Source organism: Henckelia pumila, chromosome 3 (genome assembly GCF_033568475.1).
Source record: "Henckelia pumila isolate YLH828 chromosome 3, ASM3356847v2, whole genome shotgun sequence".
In the NCBI taxonomy this organism is placed as follows: Eukaryota; Viridiplantae; Streptophyta; class Magnoliopsida; order Lamiales; family Gesneriaceae; genus Henckelia; species Henckelia pumila.
In genome coordinates, this window is record NC_133122.1 from 49,163,875 (window position 1) to 49,183,240 (window position 19,366).

Sequence of the window (19,366 nt, forward strand, 5' to 3'; positions counted from 1 at the left end):
CAACCAAAAGCCACAAACCCTTCCTTCACTCTAACAATATCAGGAAAATCGAACACACAGGCATCTCTCTAAGCATAGCAGCCAATGAATGGAAAACACATTTTCTTTAAACACCCTTTGTCAGTCATCAAAAGTCTACAAACGTAACTCTTCTAAGTTTTTCCTAAGCAAAATTTCACAAAATTTTGTTGACGAAAAGCCGACGAGTGCTTCTCGAAGTCTCTCTCAAACACTACTTAAGACAGTAGATAATAAAGCACATAAAGATTCAAGGGATTACAATTTAAATGATACCTCATGTTTCCAATGAAAACCACAGTTACAACACAATGACATCACAGACACATATCAGTTCCATACAAAACTATTGGCAAGGTTCGAGCATACTATGAAATATGCTAACCATGTTGTCGCAAATCTGACATTCAAACCCAGTTTCATGTCAATTACATAAAAGGGTCGATTGATTTTCTGGAAAGGCACAAGCAAAGAAACGAAATATATCAATGTTAATCGTGGATCCAACATTGAAAATCAATCAAAATCTAAAATACACGACTTCAATCAAAACAAAAAGAAATCTTTCATCGGTATTATGATCTCATTCAAAAACTAAAACACGGAATCCCGACAGGAATTAAAAAAACAACATTGAGAAAAGGGAAAACTCAGAATCCAAGCTTGGTGCGACGCCAATGGCGGCGCTTGGCGTTGTATCGGATGGTGTTGTCAGTCCGCATGCGGATCCAGTACGGAATCGGCCTGTTTTGCCTCTGCTTCTTCGCCAATTTCTTCTTTATCATGAACGACTTGTGCGACGGCTGTATATACATATCATACACACAAAGTTACCAATTTTCAGCTATAAAATTCAAGGTAAAAAACAATTTGAAGCACATTGATTAGCCGAGTGAGAAAGACAAAGGTACCATCTTTAGCTCCGGTAGCAAACGAGTCTGTCCCTGGGATGGGATTCTGCTGCGTGGACAGGAATGGCGACAAGAAGAGGCCATATAAATGAAACCCTAAATCGTATGGAAGAATATCACTTTGCCCCATGTAGTTTAGTATTAATTACAATGATCTCCTCAAAGTGTTGACATAGTTAGAAATAGCCTCTCTTCTTTGTATCTTTTTTTTTTTTTTTTTTTAAGTCTATGTTATTTATATTTTTTTTTGGTTAATAAGATTCTAAACTAAAGATAATACTCAAATCATTCATATAATGATTCGTATTTTACACATAGACGTAATTAATAATATATTGTTAACGTAACAAATAAGACATTAGATATATCATTAGAGTAATATCTATATACTAGATTGAACTCTATTTTTTTTTTTTTGAAGGACTCTTCTTTATATCATAAATGATGAGTAAAACGTATTTTGGGGGGAATGATCAAAGTGAAATTATTATTTTTTTTTATACTAATCATTTATCGTGTATTTGAAATATTTTAAATATACAAGGAGAATGTTAGTTTTCAAAAAATAGTTTAACCATGATTATTTATTAAAATATTTCAGTATTTTGGTATATGATATATTAATAAATGACTTAATACGTGTATGATACAACTAAAAAAATCAATTTTATATCATAATTGTTATTTTATCTAACATTGTTATTAAATTTGACTATTTTATCGATTAAAATTATCAAAATTAAATTATATTCTAATGAATAAGTATCATAATTTTTTATAAAACTATTATATTTATTAACTAATTAATATATATTTAAGGTTAACCGTAATATTTATTATTAAAATTATTTAAAAATATAATAATAAATGATATTTTTCACCTGCATATATTTTTTTTTAGCAAAACCTATATATATTATATATAATCAATAAACTTCCAATTTTATAAATAAATTATATACAATGCTGAAACATATTTTGATATTAATAAAAATATAATAAAACAAAAAACTTAAGGAAAATGCTATGTGTACATGAAGGGTTACACGTTGGGTTACACACTATACATGAAATTATAAAAGTATCCCTCCACTTTATTTAAAATTTTTTTTTCCAAAATACATTTATATAATTTCAAGTGCTACGTATAACCCAACGTCTACGTTTACATGTTGCATCACCCAAATATTAATATTAATTTATTAAAAATGAAAGCATGCATTATGATTGGCGGGCAGCAGATAAGAAAAGTAAGCAAGCTTGGGTCCCCTTACTCCATAGACTGACTTGCAAAGACTCCACAAGTCCGGTCTTCCTTTTCCTCTCACAAATTCAATTCCCAAAAATATCTCCACTCTGCAAGAAATCATGATCTCCTTCCTCCTCCTCCTCCTCCTCCTCCACTTCGCCGTCGACGCCGCCGCCGCCGCTCCATATAATGCCACCGACTACATCCTCCTCAGCTGCGGAGCACCATCCAAACAAACCGACGACAACCAGAGGAGCTGGGACAGCGACGAGCGCTCAAAGTACGCGCCACTCGACGCCGCCGCCATATCCAACTCCTCCGAAGCTTCACAGCAGCACTCATCTGTGACACGGGTACCTTACCTGACGGCGCGTGTCTTCACATCCAACTTCACCTACACTTTCCCGCTTCTGGCAGGGCCCAAATTCCTCCGCTTGTATTTCTACCCCAGCATCTTCTCCGGTTTCAATACTTCGGAGTCTTTTTTCGCGGTCGCGGCGAATGGGTTCATTCTAATGAAAAATTTCAGCGCGTCTCTCAATTCTGATTCCAATAACCCTGCTTTTATCAAAGAATTTATCTTTAATGTTGATGCAAATCAGAGGCTTGATTTAACTTTCATCCCGAATCCGGAGTCCTTTGCTTTCATTAATGGGATTGAAATTGTATCGGTCCCTGAGAAGCTGTATTTCCGAGGAAATGACCAGCCGCTCAAAACTTCTAGTCAATTGTTTTATCTGACGAGCGATAGAGCTCTGGAGAAGCTTTACCGGCTAAATGTTGGGGGAAGCGATATAGAAGTTCAGAATGATACAGGTATGTTTCGCCCCTGGAATCAAGATGATGACTATATATTTGGTGCTGATTTCGGTTACACTCCTCATGACGACAATGCTTCGATCAAGTACAACACCCGAACGCCGGCATACACTGCGCCGGAAAATGTTTACACCACTTCAAGAGTGACGGCCAATACAAGCATAAGCCTGGAGTGGGCATTTCCTGTTGATTCCGGGTTTAATTACCTGGTGAGGCTCCATTTTTGCGAGATTCAGCAGGAGGTGACGAAGCAGAATCAAAGGGTTTTCAGGATTTCCATTGACGGTGAGACGGTGGAGATTCAAGCTGATGTTATTTCTTGGACCGGCGGGAATGATATTCCTATCTTCATGGACTATGTGGCTTTTGTTCCAGACGATGGCCGACGTGGAAGGAAAGATCTCCGGCTTTCTTTGACTCCGGATAAGTTAAGCCAACCGGAATATTACAGTGCTGTTTTAAATGGTCTCGAAATTTTCAAAGTCAGTGATTCGGATCGGAGTCTCGCAGCTGCCAATCCAGAAAATTCAGGGGATCCTTCAACTCCAGAAGCTGGTACGAATTCAGTGACCAAGAAGAGAAAAAGTTCTCCATTGATTTATGCTGTTGTTGCAAGTGTGATTGCAGTTGTTCTTGTGGCCGCCGCCGTGAGTTTCTTGATTTTCCGGCGGCGCAGGAGAGTGAAAGACTCTGTGCACAGTACTTTCCCCAAGTCATCGTGGGTACCATTATCAACCGAGTCAAGATCCACCACAAAGACCACTGGTTCCGGCTTCTCCCTGCCGTCGGATTTATGCAGACATTTCTTGCTCGAGGAGATCAAATCGGCAACCAACTTCTTCGATGTTACCTACGTAATTGGCAAAGGAGGATTCGGAAACGTGTACAAAGGGTACATAGACACAGCCGGTTCCAACGCCGGAGGCACGGCAACTGCGGTGGCGATCAAAAGACTGAACCCATCATCAAACCAAGGTGCTCGGGAATTCCAAACAGAAATCGAAATGCTATCCAAACTCAGACACTTGCACTTAGTATCCCTCATCGGCTACTGCGACGAAGATGGAGAAATGATCCTAGTCTACGAATACATGTCCCATGGAACTCTACGTGATCATCTCTACAATACCGAAAACCCACCATTGAAATGGACCGATCGCCTTAAAATCTGCATCGGCGCCGCAAAAGGGTTGCATTATCTCCACACGGGCACCAAACACCCCATCATACACCGCGATGTGAAATCTACCAACATATTGTTGGATGAGAAATGGGTTGCTAAGGTATCAGATTTCGGGTTATCGAAAGTGGGACCCTCTGGCGGCGGTCTGTCCCACGTTTCCACCGCCGTGAAAGGCAGCCTTGGGTACGTCGACCCAGAGTACTACCGGCGGCGGCAGCTGACAGACAAGTCCGACGTGTACTCGTTCGGAGTCGTGTTGGTTGAAGTTCTTTGCAGCCGATCAGCAATTCTTCCGAAACTGCCTAGAGAGCAAGCGAACCTGGCGGAGTGGGCTAAAACTTGTTACGAAAAAGGGACTCTTGATAAGATCATCGACACAAATCTTCGGGGTAAAATTTCTTCCGCATGTCTGAACAAGTACATGGAGACTGCGATGATTTGCTTGAGGGATAAAGGGATCGAACGACCGGTGATGAGCGACGTGGTTTGGAGCTTGGAATTTGCATTGCTGCAGCAGGAGGCGGCTGAGAACGACGGAGGCGGCGGGGGTCAGTTTTTCGAGTTTAGCTCGTCGTATTCATTGATGAAGAATGGAGAGGCGAACACCACAGATGAAGAAGATATATTTTCCGGCGGCGACCACGATGTTTCAGGATCGAAAAGCACCACGGTTAGCAGTGAACGATTGAAGTCCGGTGATATTTTCTCCGAAATCAGAAATCCATTGGGACGGTAAAATTTATATTTACGAGCTCTTGTCTTTGGTAAGATGCTGTTGTTTGCTTGAAATTTTTTATCATTGGTAAGATATGAAAGTTAATATTTGCATCTTTTGAAATGTATTAAAGTCCAAATAGTTGAAAAAGATTGGAGCTTTAGTCATATAATTCAGTGTCAATGAAGGATTCAAGTGGGAATTGTCGCAACTCGCAAGTCGCATCATCTTTCTTATGGAGCCAACCAAATTGGACCATTAAATTTCTACGTACTTATATTTCATCCTGTCTATTTCAAGAACTGGAAAAAAAATCTGCCGTGGAATGTTGAAAATTCTTCTTATTATTATTATAAGTGCAATAAAAAGAAGAAAAAAAGAAATTTAAAATTCTTTTTGCAAATCTTGACTAAGCCAAACATATTGTTTTACAATATATAGATTGATTAAAGGTAAAAGTAGTTTGAAATCTAGTGATTTTCTATAATTTTTTACTCCAAATTCACTAATCCTAACACCGTGAAATGAGAGGTCATGAATTCAATAAACATTCGTTTTGAATATTCGATCACTAGAAAACCATGGTTTATTATTTTCAAGGTCCAGTTTATTCATGCCCTCTTTCACTATAACAAGTACGATGGTTGAACCTTGGCCTTCATAAATTTCCAATTGATTACTTGGAAAGAATTTTTTTGTGTAGGATTTAATACAACACCAATGATACAGCTCAGAATTGTCTGATGTAGGGAACAAAACCACGTGTGAAAAAAAAAAATGAAAAGAATGATCATTTCTCAAACTTTAAAATCTCACCTTTTACTTTTATTATAGAAAACAATATTCAAATTATGTCTACCAACACAAAGAACGCAAAATTGGCTTCACTTACAGACGTAAAAAATAGAATTACATTTGGATTGATTAAGAATACACCATTACGTTCTCAGATTACTCTAGTCATACCAACAACTATCGTGTATGTATCCATCACAAAGAATCACATAAACAATGGTTACAATACATTGTAATGTCATAAAATTCTCCTGTAATAACAAAGGGATACTCTCTGAATACCTGGTTCGCAGGAAAAGGGATGTTTCGAATGAGTTTTGGTGATGTGTTTGTCAACCTAAACAGGTGTAACGAAAACCACTTCCATTTCTAATGAAGAATGCAATCTCAGTCAATCACTGTAGACGGGCCTATTCATCATTGGCACACAAGCGCTCTACAAGTTGAAAAGGCGTAGTACATGATCATTAGTTCGAGCTCCAGAATCAGATGATACAAATAAATGTGGTTAAGTATGAATAAATTGTAAATATATGCAATAAAAAAACTATCGAGTGATAACATCCAGTGACGAACTTAAAATTACTCTAGATTAACGGTATCTAAAAACTGGAACAGTGATACCAATGCATTTAACACCTCAATGATATCTACACAGTGACAGAAAATACGTTCAATGATTTTATACTACGGCATCACCATTTTAGAAACAGATGACCATGCAAATAAAAGATGATATCATTGGTCACATGATAAAGCTGGTTTGAGGAGAAAACTTTACTCAGATATTCATAGGCCAGTATCATTGAAGTTCCCCAAGCAGACATGCTGAAAAATCTTGGGCCTAATCCCCTATAAAATCCAGTCCATCCATCATCGGCAATCAATTTTTTAACCACTTGCCTTGCAGTGGGTCTCGTTTGATGCTCCAGAACCTGACGTACATAAAAGCATAAACTAAATGAGCTAACAAAAATAGAGACCTCCTGAATCATTTTCACTTCTCCGACTCTTGTAAAGTAATAGGGTACCAGCAAGGCACAGAAAATATGAAAAACAAGACTATGATGAAACTTCAAACAACATTTGAGACACCAAAGAAAAATGTGATATTAAAACAGAACGCCTATATAACTTGGTCATGCTGATGAGAATATCAATTCCCGCAAGGAAACAACAGTTCCTTCATGAAAGTCTCAACTTGTACAAGAACTCAATTAGACTAGGATCACTATTGAAATTGCCAGTTTTCTGTTTTTGCAAAAGGATATTAAATATTTGGTATAACAGCAAAATGAACCTGTCATAACCAAGTAACAAGATATAGATAAACAAAGTGCCCATTAATCATATCAATGGCAAGGAAGTATGAAGGTGAACAGTGAACTTATAGAGCTGATGCTAGATGAGAAGGGTCGAAATACCTGTAAGCGAGTTTTGATAGTGTCCAAGGGGGTTGTGATGCATGACGAAGAGGCACCAGCAACAATCCCTCCAGCAGCTTGAACTAACAAAATTTTTCCCTCACTTGGTTTGGAACCATCATATTCGGTGCCATCATCTAAGAGTCTGCCAGGGAAACAAGAAAGACACGCAACCTTCAAAAACAATAATACTTGGCACCATCTCACAATTGTGCAGTATAGGATAAAAGCACCCCATATAAATCCACGAAAAGTGAAACTGCCTAAGATTTTGACTCTGACCAGACAGGTTGGAGTCTAGTATTCATTGCAGCCAGGAAAGTCACAGTTAGTACCGTGTTGCACTAATTCATTCTCTATCAAATGGACAGTTATCTAAGCATTAAGTGCTTTCTAACACCTATAGAAACAAATGCATTTGTTTCCAACTACTTTTTACGGAATGATATTGCCTATAAAATATTACATGTCTGATCGATATCAAAACCCAGCCGAAGTTTTCATTGTATATAATTAACAAATTGAAAGAATAATATCAAAATGAACATAGAGCATGCATTGTGCTCAGTGCCAACCTATAAAGGTCCGTGAGATTGTAACCTTAAAAAAAACATTACTCTTTAGGTCCATCTCACAATTCTGAAGTATTGAATAAACTCCTACATCTAACTCCAAGAAAAATGAATCTGCCAGATTTGCAACTCTGTAAACTGCATGGAGTCTTACATTCATTGCAGAGAATGAAATCATCACAGTTAGTAGTGTGTTCCACATGTATCGCATGAATTCATTCTATATCAAACAATCATCTAAGCATAAAGTCTTTCTGATACCTATAGAAACAAATGAACTTCTTTCCAAAATCCTTCCACTTTTTATAGAATGATATTTCTCATAAGTTACATAATTCATGACATCCAACAATATGAATGTAAATGTCTAAAATAAAGGTATTGAAAGAATAGAAATGAAACGAGCATAAAAACACAAAAAACATTCATCTGAGGACAAATGTATAGCTGATGCAAACAAAAAAATCATAATAGATGCAGTGTCAACAAGCAGGAATTCAACAAAAATGAATGTAGGAGGCTAGTTTAAGATATTATCCAGCAGAAACACGAAGCAGACTGTGATTGAATGGCATACCTCCAGATCACACGTTGACTTGCACCATAACTTGCCCACCAGACTGCACTTGATGGTGAATAAGTCAAAACAGATAAACCAAATCCCCTGTATAGTCCCCGAATCCCATCAGCTTTGATGATCTTACGAACGACATCCAGGCCCCCGCTATAAGTTGCATTGCCAGAATATCCTTGCACCATCAATTTTTGACTAACCTTTTTCAAGAGATTTGCTATAGTTAACTTTAAGCTTTCTAATAAAAATTCCAGCAATAAAAGAGGAAAGAAAGGTAGCAGGAGATGCACAAAACCTCGGGATACAATAAATTAGAGGATTATTGGTTTTCATAGATCACTTAACTATTTCATTTATAAAATATTTTCCAAGAAGAATTGACATTTAGGTAGCCAAAAAGGTGTAAGCATTTGGTTCATTTACGAGCTTTGATTGTTTTAAAAGCACCAATGACCCATAAAGAGAAATTTGATTCAAAAATCTCCAGGAAAAGGTTGTGTGTAACATACCACATCAATTGGGACAAATGCAGCTTGAGAACAAAGAGATGCCGTCATGCCTGCCATCCCATTTGCTATAGCTGCTTGTGAAGGCTCTGGCAATTTGAATGGCTCAACCATCTTGAAGGCAGCCACTTTTGTCGTCTCTAATGCAGTAAGAAATATGATTCTGGTAGGTATAGCTCCAGTGACAACAGTGCCAAAACCTTTATACAGACCAGGAATCCCATCTGCTTTTAGCAGGCCTTTAATAACAGAAAATGCATTTCTTTCCACTGTGTCATGGGAAACAACTTGTAGTCTGGTCTTCACAACTGAAATTGGATAAAGTGCCACCGACACTCCAGTAAAAATCCCAGCTCCATATACGTAAAACTTGGTTTTGTCAAGTCTGTGAAGGGAGAATAAGAACATGAAAAAACTATAAATAATCTATGAATCATGTAATAACAGAAGGGAAATCCTCAAAGTACCAGTTCTTAATATCCTGCAGAAGAAACAAGGCAGCTTGATGTTATAAGATTACAAATATGGCACTATAGATTCCTCATGCACCATAAAACATATGATAGTCAATAAAGAAAGTAAACAAATTAGAGAATCTTTGCAACACATTATGATCTTAAAATTCGGGGAAAATGCGGACATTTTTCAAGTTAAGAAAAAAAATCATAGCACATATTCTCTTGTTAGAAAACTTTGGTCACTAATACCCTAAAAATATGAACAAAAAAGATGAAGATTCTCTATCAATAGTTGCAATCCAGAAGGCCTTATTCTAAGATATGCAAAGGAAACATTTGAACAAAAGCTTGAATTTCATTGGTCCATTTTGAGGAAAACCCTTGTCCTCATGCTAATCACTAATGTTTGTGTTTGGATTAATGGATTTGAAATAATGAAATTCAAATATATAATTTCAAATTCCTTGACTTGTTGGATGGACAAAATGCAAATGAACTTCAAACTCACTCTATATCAAGTTAAATGATTTTAATGATTATCGTGTTAGAAATTCAAATATAATCCCTATCCAAATTCAAATACATCACCCAAGCGGAACCTAAGCGAAGAAAACAACTAGATATCCCAATAAGTCACCATAAACTGCTTGAATTTGAACCCCTTCTGAGGTGGTGTGTCCAAACCACAGTAACTTTGATATTTGTTAAGCAATATATTGTTTGATTCTTCGTCCACGTGATATTTGATAGGTTGTATTTATACATTATTTCTCCTCATTATAATGTTATCATACACCAATTTTCGCAAACAAAAAAGTATGCAAACATTTGTAGCCCTATAGTTTGCTCAAACCTTGCCCTGACCTCAGGTTACCTGGATACAACATTAACAGAGTACAATCGGCCAACCAAACTTCCCCACCATCCCAGCCTCGCCATAAAAAAAAAAAAAAATAATCTGGAACAATCAAAACTAAAAGATCATGTACTTCCGACATGATTCACAGAAACAACAATTAAAACTGCGGGAAACTCAAGAATCCAGATTGCGGAGATAAATATGTTTTGGGGTATGTAATGCTTTCCGTGGCATGCTCCTGAATGATACGAAAGTTACAGATATCATATTGATTTTAATTCTCACGATGACAATTACTGCAGACTGCAGATACAACCAACAAACTTCAGCCATAAAATTCTTGTCCTACTTAAATATGCATTCAAAGCAATCACGAAGTACATAGACACGCATTTCCATTGCCTATTCCTTCATAAGTCAAACCCAAAAATTAAAAAAAAAAATCTTCCCACAACCATCTATTAAACGATAACAGAGTATAGCAGATCAATGAAGCTTACTTGTCCCAATTAATCTCCTTTTGAACGAACGGTTGTCTATGAGTTCCAGCGGTATCCATGTTGCCCTAATTCAAAACTCAAAAAAAATATAAAATCCAAAAGCCCCTAACGATGATAGAAATTCACCATATCCAAAAGTCGCCTGAAAAGAACGATCTTTTGGAGAGGCAAATTGATTGCCTTTTTTGAAAAACAGGTAGAATTCAGTTGAATCGAGAGGTTTTTTGTGGAGAAATTGCAACGAAAAATGCATTTTTAGTTTAATTTATATTTATGTGTGTGCGCAATTTTGAAAAGTAGAAGCCAATTGACGGAAGGCAGGCCTTATTTGGAGGCGGAGTGCAATTTCTAAATTCTAATTGTTATTATAAATAAATAAATAAATTCTAAGCAGGCAATTGATAGTCTCTTAAATAAATTAAAATATTTCAAAAAATTAATTTAAATTAAATTTACACAATTCATAAAAAATATAAATTAATTTATATAAACTTTTTTCTTTGAGTAATGGGTAGCTATACTCTCAAATTTAAGAATAACATGTCATTAAGCCAAAGCCAAATTGCTGGGTGAAAAATTTACAAAACCTAAGAACCCATTTTGATGCGATAAAAAACTAATATAAAATTGTACTCTGAATTAAATTTCGAGAAATTGTTCATATTGTTATCTCGTTCATTTTTGGCATCATATATATAAATATAATATAAACTTAGAAAAATTGGAGAATTGTAAATATTAACCTTTTGCCTTTATTGTAATAATAAACACTAAATATAACATATTAATTTATTATTAATTTAAAATGTGTAGAAGGAAATGCAAGAGAAAGTGTAGGAAAATTCAAAATATTGCATTTGACTTGGGAGTTGGGAGTCTTGGGACACAGATTCGCCCTTTTTCGAATACTTTTTGTTCAGTAAATATAATTTTGTAATATTTGCAGATGTTTAAAAAATAGTATGAGTTTTTAGTTTTGTATTTGTATTGGGCGGAGCTAATGGCAAGCATGTCTAGGGCTATATTGTGTATGTCTTGATCCAGTTGTATTTGGCCTAAAAACGGGTCGTTCCATTCCTTTCGGCCCATTTTAATGATATCATTGTGTATAAATTAGTAAATAGAACGTTATTCGTTTTGCTTAGAAGTCCAGATTAGCCACCAAAATTAAAAGTTTATATGGAATATATAAATAAAATAACACGTTTCCTGAGGGCATCTCCAGCCCTTCTCCATTTTGGAGAATATCTCCAAAATGGAGAACATAATTGCCTCCAACCCATCTCCATTTTGGTTCTCCAAAATGGAGATGGCTACAGTGATTCTCCAATTTTGGAGAATCACAGTAGAAATAGAGGGTGAGTTTGGAGTGTGAACTTTATTACGAAAATGCCATTACCGAACTTTCTCTTTGATTTTTTTGCATTTTATGAATTATTTTTTGGTTCAGTTACATATATATATTCATTTCAATCCTTTTATTTAATTTTTTTTAAATATATTTAATATTTTATTCTTATTTATTTATTCTAATTAAATTATATTTATAGTTTATATTTATCTCGATTTATGCATGTAATTTTCTGTTTTGTGAATGCTTGGAATTTGAAGTAAAATAATTAATGTATTGTTTTTTTACAAAAAAAAAAAAAAATTTATCGAGTCATCTTTAATTTAGTTTATTTATATAATTATTATTATTATTATTTTAATTAATTTGGAGTTAAAAATAATAAAATAGAGAATTTTATTAAAAATAGAGAATATGAGTTGGAGAAGATTTTTGAAATAGAGAATTGAATAGTAGTAATTTGGAAAATAGAGTACTCCAAAATGAAGAACAGGGCTGGAGATGCCCTGAGATGTTCTTCTCCATAATATAAATATATAAATAATAAAATATGTTATATATTCGTTTTAGGTAAATAGAATGTGGTGTAGACCATATATGTTGCTATCAACGACTGAGCTGTATTATTACTGTCTCCGATCCATGCTTTAATTAATAAAATAATAATTATTAATTGTGAATAACCGACAAATTATATGGCCACCAAAACAGATTAATTGTTAATTTCACTTCGTTAAAAAATAAAATAAAAAAACTCTATTTATCTTTGTAAATGAATTTCATTTGTCACTAAGGACGGATCTAGCTTAGGTCAGTCATATGATGTAGCTCACCCCAAATTTTTTTTATTACATATGTAAGTTTTTGTACTTAATCCAATAAAACTGATTTTTCTCATCGGAAGCCTAGCCCACTTTCTTAATTCTAATGCACAACTTCATTTTTTGGAGGAAAATTGCATTTTGATCTTGCAACTTTGTCATTTTATTTATATTTTAATTATCTATGTTATCAAATTTCAGTTTTAGTTGTGTAATGTTTTTTGGTAATTATAGTTTTTTTTATTGGAGATTCTAATGTGTCACTATACACTCCAGTGTCATACCAGTACTGCATTATTTTCATGTCAGAGCCAAGTCGTAAAAAAAATGAAAGTTGTAAAAAAAACAAGAATAGCGGATTAAAATTAAAATTTGACACCATAGAAGATCAAAATCCTAAAGACAAATATATAGTACCAAAAATGTTAGAAATGAAACTTGGACCTAACTCACCTCAAAAGCTAGCTCAGGAGGTGAGGATTGCCCTTGTCTATATTAAGGGCTCCCAGTACTATATCCTACCAATGTGGGACAATATTTCAACACACCCCCACACGCCCAGGAATGAACATCTGGAGCGTGGAGATATTAACGGGTGATTTAAACGCCCAGGAATGAACATCTGGAGCTTGAAGATTGGCCTAATTATAGGCAGCCCAATTATGGGCGGTCCAACACACACGGAGGGTCTGGGCTCTGATACCATGTTAGAAATGAGACTAGGACCTAACTCACCTCAAAAGCTAGCTCAAGAGGGGAGGTTTGTCCAAGCCTATATATTAAACTCCCAGGCAATTCATCCAACCGATGTGGGACAAACTAAACACATAGTAACCTCAAAAGCTAGCTCAAGAGGGGAGGTTTGTCCAAGCCTATATATTAAACTCCCAGGCAATTCATCCAACCGATGTGGGACAAACTAAACACATACTCACCTCAAAAGCTAGCTCAAGAGGGGAGGTTTGTCCAAGCCTATATATTAAACTCCCAGGCAATTCATCCAACCGATGTGGGACAAACTAAACACACCAACACACCCCTCGCACGTCCAAAAATGAATTGACTGGAACGTGGAGATCAAATTACATGGGTGGCCCAATTATGGGACGGGTGAGGCCAACTATGGGCCGTCCAACACATAACGATGGAACCCGGTCTCTGATACTATGTTAGAAATGACACTTGGACCTAACTCACCTCAAAAGCTAGCTCAAGAGGTGAGGATTGTCCTTGTCTATATTAAAGGCTCCCAGTATTATATCCTACCAATGTGGGACAATATTTCAACAAAAAACACGATTTTTCTATTTTTTGTTAGTAGTACAATACAATGATGTCTTTTTATAATATATAATTTATTAATTAAATTCAAATTTACCACAACTCTAATTCTTGAATCCGTATATGTTTGTCACGTTGCTTGATAATTTTTGAATATCTGTTATAATTCATTAATATAATTTATTTGATACAAAGATCTTAAATTAAAATGAAGTATTAGATTTAATATATGAAATTATAACAAATTCTCCCTCCCAAGACAGAAGATAAATAAACAAGGAGAGCGTATCTGATGTTGATGTACACAGATTGATATATTTTTAATTCATTTATATTTTATCTAATAAATTTATACTGAAAATTAGTTGGTAATCTTTGACTTTTTCCTTTTTTTTTTTTTGGGTTAAGCTGGGGGCAATAAAATCAAATGAATACAACGAGCAAAAACAAATGAATGGAACCAAATTGATAAAAGTCACATGAAATAATATTTAAACTGATCATCAATTTATTAAATTATTCTCCTAATTAAACCAATTTTATCGACTATTCAAATTTGTACGATTTTTCGATACGCCTCCTCCGAGTAAACCATTTAGTATATATACTTAGAAAGAATATTTTTTTAAAATAAAAAAACAGTATTTTTGAAACAATCAATATAACATTTTTATTTTTAATATATAAATATTTACATAATTCAGTTTAACTAAGAGGCCCCACAGCAAGTAACAATTGGTGGTTGTTCATCATTTCGCAGCACCGACAGTAGTTAAGCCTTTGATTAATATTAAATTAATCTCTTGATTTTTTCCAAATATATATATTCGATTCAAATATAGCCAAAAGGCCCACGCCATGAAGCACACAGCCTTTTTTTGTGTTCTTGTGAACTTATATTAGTTGTTTTTATGGGGTCCTTATTGTCGGCAACTAATTGTTTCATCATATATTTAATTATATATAAATATAAATATAAATATAATATATAAAGTAAAATCTGAATACTCTCTTAGAAGGGCTAAAAAATTGATTACAACTTGGGAAATGATTCAGTACATAAAATTTACTTATTAATGACGATGCTAAATAAAGAAATATCTACTTAATATTTTTTGTTTAAAATATGGAAACATTAATAAGGGGGAAAAAACAAGGTTCTATATTGTATATATAACTTGAGTTGTTGATATCAATAATGACTCTATAATATACTTTTTTAATGCGTAAGTTTAAGCGTCACCATCTTGCATTACGAGATTATATAATAATCCAAGTCAATAGATTTCGTTGAATTTTTTATTATTATTATTTTTTTTACAAAGAATTTTGGTTTTTTACTCTATGGTTTTACATTCCTTTGGATTGGTTATTTTCTCAATAATATATATACATATGTATTTTTTTCCAACACAATAAAAATTCTTTTTTTAAATCAAAAGATAATAATAACATCAAATTCTCAAATTTTGGATGAAATTTCAGGTTCAAAATTTCATTGTAATAATCTCTTCCACCAACTCCAAAAAATAATGACTATTATTTGAAAATTTTAAGAAATATCATAGGATTTTATTTATTTATTTTTTAGAAAATGTGAACTAATTACTGTACAACTAATAAAATTTACAATGATCCTACCTGTTCGTTTCCATTTTTTCAAGCAATGAAAATCTTATATATTTTCAGCTAAAAGAAAAAAATGAAAAAATCTTATATATGATACCGTCCAATTTAAATTTTAACCAAAGCGCATAAAATTTTTATATATGTTAATGGCAAGGGAAAACAAGAGAAGAAGTAACGTTGTTTTGTACTTTTGTTTTCGTTTTCTTTTTTCTTTTTCATTCATTCAAGAATCTCACTGTGATGGGTAATTTTGGTGGACTTTATTAAAGTGAGTAGTTAGTTAAGCACTTCTTCAACAAGCTCTGCCACCGCGTGGCTTTCTTCTCTCTCCCAAAGTTCCATTGCAGATCTTGAGGGCTGCGACGAATCAAGAAACTCTGCAGTTTGAAGAAAATGGAACTACACTCCAGATCTCTCAAACATCCCGCAGTTTTGCTGTTCTTCTTGCTATCTTGCTTCTGCTTCACTTCCACAGGTAATATCAGTTTTCAAGATACGGTTTTGTTTGTTTGTGATTGGTTTTGTGGGTTCTGGGCTAGTGTGAAGACTTTGTTTAATTGTTTGTTTTGTTGAAAAGATTAAGTTTTTAGCTTGGGATTGGAGTTGTTTTCAAGAAATTCTAATGTTTGGGGTGTTGAATGCATCATTTGACTTGTTTGTGGTAAAATTGAGGGTGTTTTTAATTGTACCTGGCATGGGTATTGAATGGTGAGATGGTTGATTGGAATGGTAGTCTTGGTTGGCTCAAATCGCATCAAGATGGAGTGATCCTGCTTTGGAGTGAAAATTTGAGGTGGAAAATGCGAATCTTGAGTTCGTGATTTAATTGATTTCTTGTTCTAGATTCATGATTATTTATGTTTCTATGACAAGGGTTTGAATGTTATGAGCTTGTAAAGTTTTCATCTTGCGTGATTTTTATACTTCGGTGACCAGTCAGTAGTTGAATAGTGTGGGATATATTAAGTTACTGCGTTCAAATTATGATTCTTTAATGAATTTATGAAGCGATCTTGCTGCATTCGAAATTTAAATTGTTTGTTTATATCCTTGCTTCCCCACAGAGGCCTACGATTCACTGGATCCCAATGGAAACATTACCATAAAGTGGGATGTTATCAGTTGGACGCCTGATGGCTATGTTGTAAGTTTGAATTCCCTTTATTTTTCGTGTTCTGCATTCTATATTCTCAATTAATCAATTTTTGAGTAGCTTTTTGTTGGGATTTGATGTCAATAACATTTCTTGTCGTGGTTGTCTGATTTGCTAAGTGCTAAAATTCAACAGGCGGTTGTGACAATGTTCAATTTCCAACAATATCGTCACATTCAAGCACCGGGATGGACGTTGGGATGGACTTGGGCGAAAAAAGAGGTGATATGGAGCATGATGGGAGGTCAAGCCACTGAGCAAGGGGATTGTTCAAAGTATAAAGGAAATGTTCCACATTGCTGTAAGAAAGATCCGACAGTTGTCGATTTATTACCCGGAACGCCTTACAATCAACAGATTGCAAATTGTTGTAAAGGGGGTGTGATTAATTCGTGGGTGCAAGATCCGAATAATGCTGCAAGCTCATTTCAAGTTAGTGTTGGTGCTGCAGGAACCACCAATAAAACTGTCAGGGTGCCCAAAAACTTCACTTTGAAAGCACCAGGTCCTGGCTACACGTGTGGACCTGCGAAAATTGTGAAGCCTACTAAGTATGTCACACCAGATGGGAGAAGAGTGACTCAAGCAATGAGTGAGTTGTTTGCTGTGGAATGAAACTCATTATGAATCAAAAGAATTCGAAAAGTTTAGAAGGATTGAACTATAATTATAAAATATTGATATTTGATACACTTTTTATGTTTGCTTTGTTTCTTGGATTATTTATCATGGTTATCTTTTTGTGCAGTGACCTGGAATGTAACATGCACGTATTCACAGTTTCTTGCTCAAAAAACTCCCACTTGCTGTGTCTCGCTCTCGTCTTTTTACAACGACACGATTGTTCCTTGCCCAACTTGTACTTGTGGATGCCAAAATAACATCACTCAACCTGGAAGCTGTGTTGAGTGAGTTTGCCTCCTTTTTGCTTCTTCTCTTATTTGTCTTTTTCGTGACTGATTTTTATTTCTGACTTTGTTGGTTTTGCCTTTGATTGTTACAGTCCAGAATCACCATACCTTGCTTCAGTTGTTTCAGATCGTGCAAAGTCCAACGCATATGCACCTCTAGTCCAATGCACGAGTCACATGTGCCCCATTCGCATCCACTGGCACGTAAAACTGAACTACAAGGACTATTGGCGTGTCAAAGTTACAATAACAAATTTCAATTACCGAATGAACTATACTCTATGGAACTTAGTTGTCCAGCATCCCAACTTCGATAACCTGACACAGATATTCAGCTTCAACTACAAGCCACTTACACCCTACCAAAGTATAAGTAAGTTTTGTCAACTTTTGAAGCCCATCTTTCACTCGTGCCTTATCCTGTGAATTTGTTTGGATACCAACAATCATTATTTACTATACTGTGTGACTGCCCTTGCGGTAGAGTTACCGAAACGTGCTATTTGAGCTATATGATTTAAAATGAATTGCATCTCCTATCAATAGAGGTGGCTTTTGGTTTGACGGTAAGTGTTCAATCTTGTGATTGATCGGAGTTACATTCACATGTTCAAGTACTCTTAGTTGTTTGTTGGAGCAACAAATCCCTTGTGGTTTTATACGACATAATGATTGAAATGTGCCATGTGAGCATCAGTGTGGTTTGATAAGAAGATAAATTTTCAGTTTTGCGGATCCGAAAGCTTATCTCGCCCTCGAAATATAATGTTTCCATTTTTTGACAGACGATACTGCTATGTTATGGGGCATCAAGTTTTACAATGATTTGCTCATGCAAGCCGGGCCTCTAGGAAATGCACAGTCGGAGCTTCTATTTCGCAAGGATAAGTCCACTTTCTCTTTCGACAAGGGCTGGGCATTTCCCAGAAGAGTTTACTTCAACGGTGATAACTGTGTGATGCCACCTCCCGACGAGTACCCATATCTTCCGAGCTCCAGTTTACGTCACAACGCACCCTTTCTCATGTTGATAATAGCTCTCATCGCATCTGTCACGTTCATTATTTGAACGCAACTAAGAAGTCATCGGGTAACGATCAAATCGAAAAAACTCATGTAGTAGTCGATCAACATCTTTTTTTAAGTATACGTGTGACCTTGAAATGTTCGCCAAGCTGTGATTCTTGGTGAGTTCTTTGCCCATACTTTTTTGTTGTAGCCTGAATGACTTGCTGTGATACTGTACTCTATATAATTTATTGTTCATAGTTTTTTTTAGGAGTTAAACTGAAAATAAAAACAACTCGATTGATGATGCCTATTGGATTCAGATTTCAGAATATGCCTTGTGCTTTAGGGCTAAGAGACCCAAACATTCAAAATTTCACAAAATTTCAATTTTTTGTTAATTGAAAAGTTGAGAAGTGTTTCGTGTTTGTGAGAGCTTCTTGGAAGCACTTCTTAGCTTTTTCGTTAACAAAAAATTGAAATTTTGTGAAATTTTGTTAACGAAACGCTGAGAAGTAAGTGCTTTTTAGAAGTTTTCTCAAACATTACCTAAATCTTTGGGAGATGTTTCTCTAATATTTCATTTATATATCTAGGGAGTGTTTGTAATCACTAAAAAAAGTTATTAT

At 35.1% G+C, this 19,366-nt stretch overlaps 4 protein-coding genes across 4 annotated transcripts; 2 read left to right on the forward strand and 2 right to left on the reverse strand.

The window, feature by feature from the left end:
* Window positions 1-484: 484 nt before the first annotated feature.
* On the reverse strand, window positions 485-1,055 carry LOC140892027 (large ribosomal subunit protein eL39x-like). Its single transcript, XM_073300753.1, has 2 exons — window positions 930-1,055; window positions 485-821 (listed from the first exon to the last, which is right to left on the reverse strand). The coding sequence occupies exons 1-2, from the start codon at window positions 1,011-1,013 to the stop codon at window positions 669-671; spliced, it is 237 nt and encodes a 78-aa protein (XP_073156854.1). The 5' UTR covers window positions 1,014-1,055; the 3' UTR covers window positions 485-668.
* A 959-nt stretch (window positions 1,056-2,014) lies between these two features.
* Window positions 2,015-5,090, forward strand: LOC140886953 (receptor-like protein kinase FERONIA). Its single transcript, XM_073293910.1, has one exon. The coding sequence runs from the start codon at window positions 2,298-2,300 to the stop codon at window positions 4,914-4,916; it is 2,619 nt and encodes an 872-aa protein (XP_073150011.1). The 5' UTR covers window positions 2,015-2,297; the 3' UTR covers window positions 4,917-5,090.
* A 625-nt stretch (window positions 5,091-5,715) lies between these two features.
* LOC140888805 (uncharacterized) lies at window positions 5,716-10,862 on the reverse strand. Its single transcript, XM_073296508.1, has 6 exons — window positions 10,584-10,862; window positions 8,770-9,151; window positions 8,264-8,460; window positions 7,115-7,259; window positions 6,472-6,625; window positions 5,716-6,126 (listed from the first exon to the last, which is right to left on the reverse strand). Exons 1-6 carry the CDS (start codon window positions 10,640-10,642, stop codon window positions 6,101-6,103), a joined length of 963 nt encoding a protein of 320 aa, XP_073152609.1. The 5' UTR covers window positions 10,643-10,862; the 3' UTR covers window positions 5,716-6,100.
* Window positions 10,863-15,889: 5,027 nt separating this feature from the next.
* On the forward strand, window positions 15,890-19,000 carry LOC140887090 (protein COBRA-like). The gene is made up of 6 exons (XM_073294122.1): window positions 15,890-16,140; window positions 16,730-16,809; window positions 16,954-17,410; window positions 17,567-17,726; window positions 17,822-18,102; window positions 18,515-19,000. The coding sequence occupies exons 1-6, from the start codon at window positions 16,059-16,061 to the stop codon at window positions 18,796-18,798; spliced, it is 1,344 nt and encodes a 447-aa protein (XP_073150223.1). The 5' UTR covers window positions 15,890-16,058; the 3' UTR covers window positions 18,799-19,000.
* The last annotated feature ends 366 nt before the right edge of the window (window positions 19,001-19,366 follow it).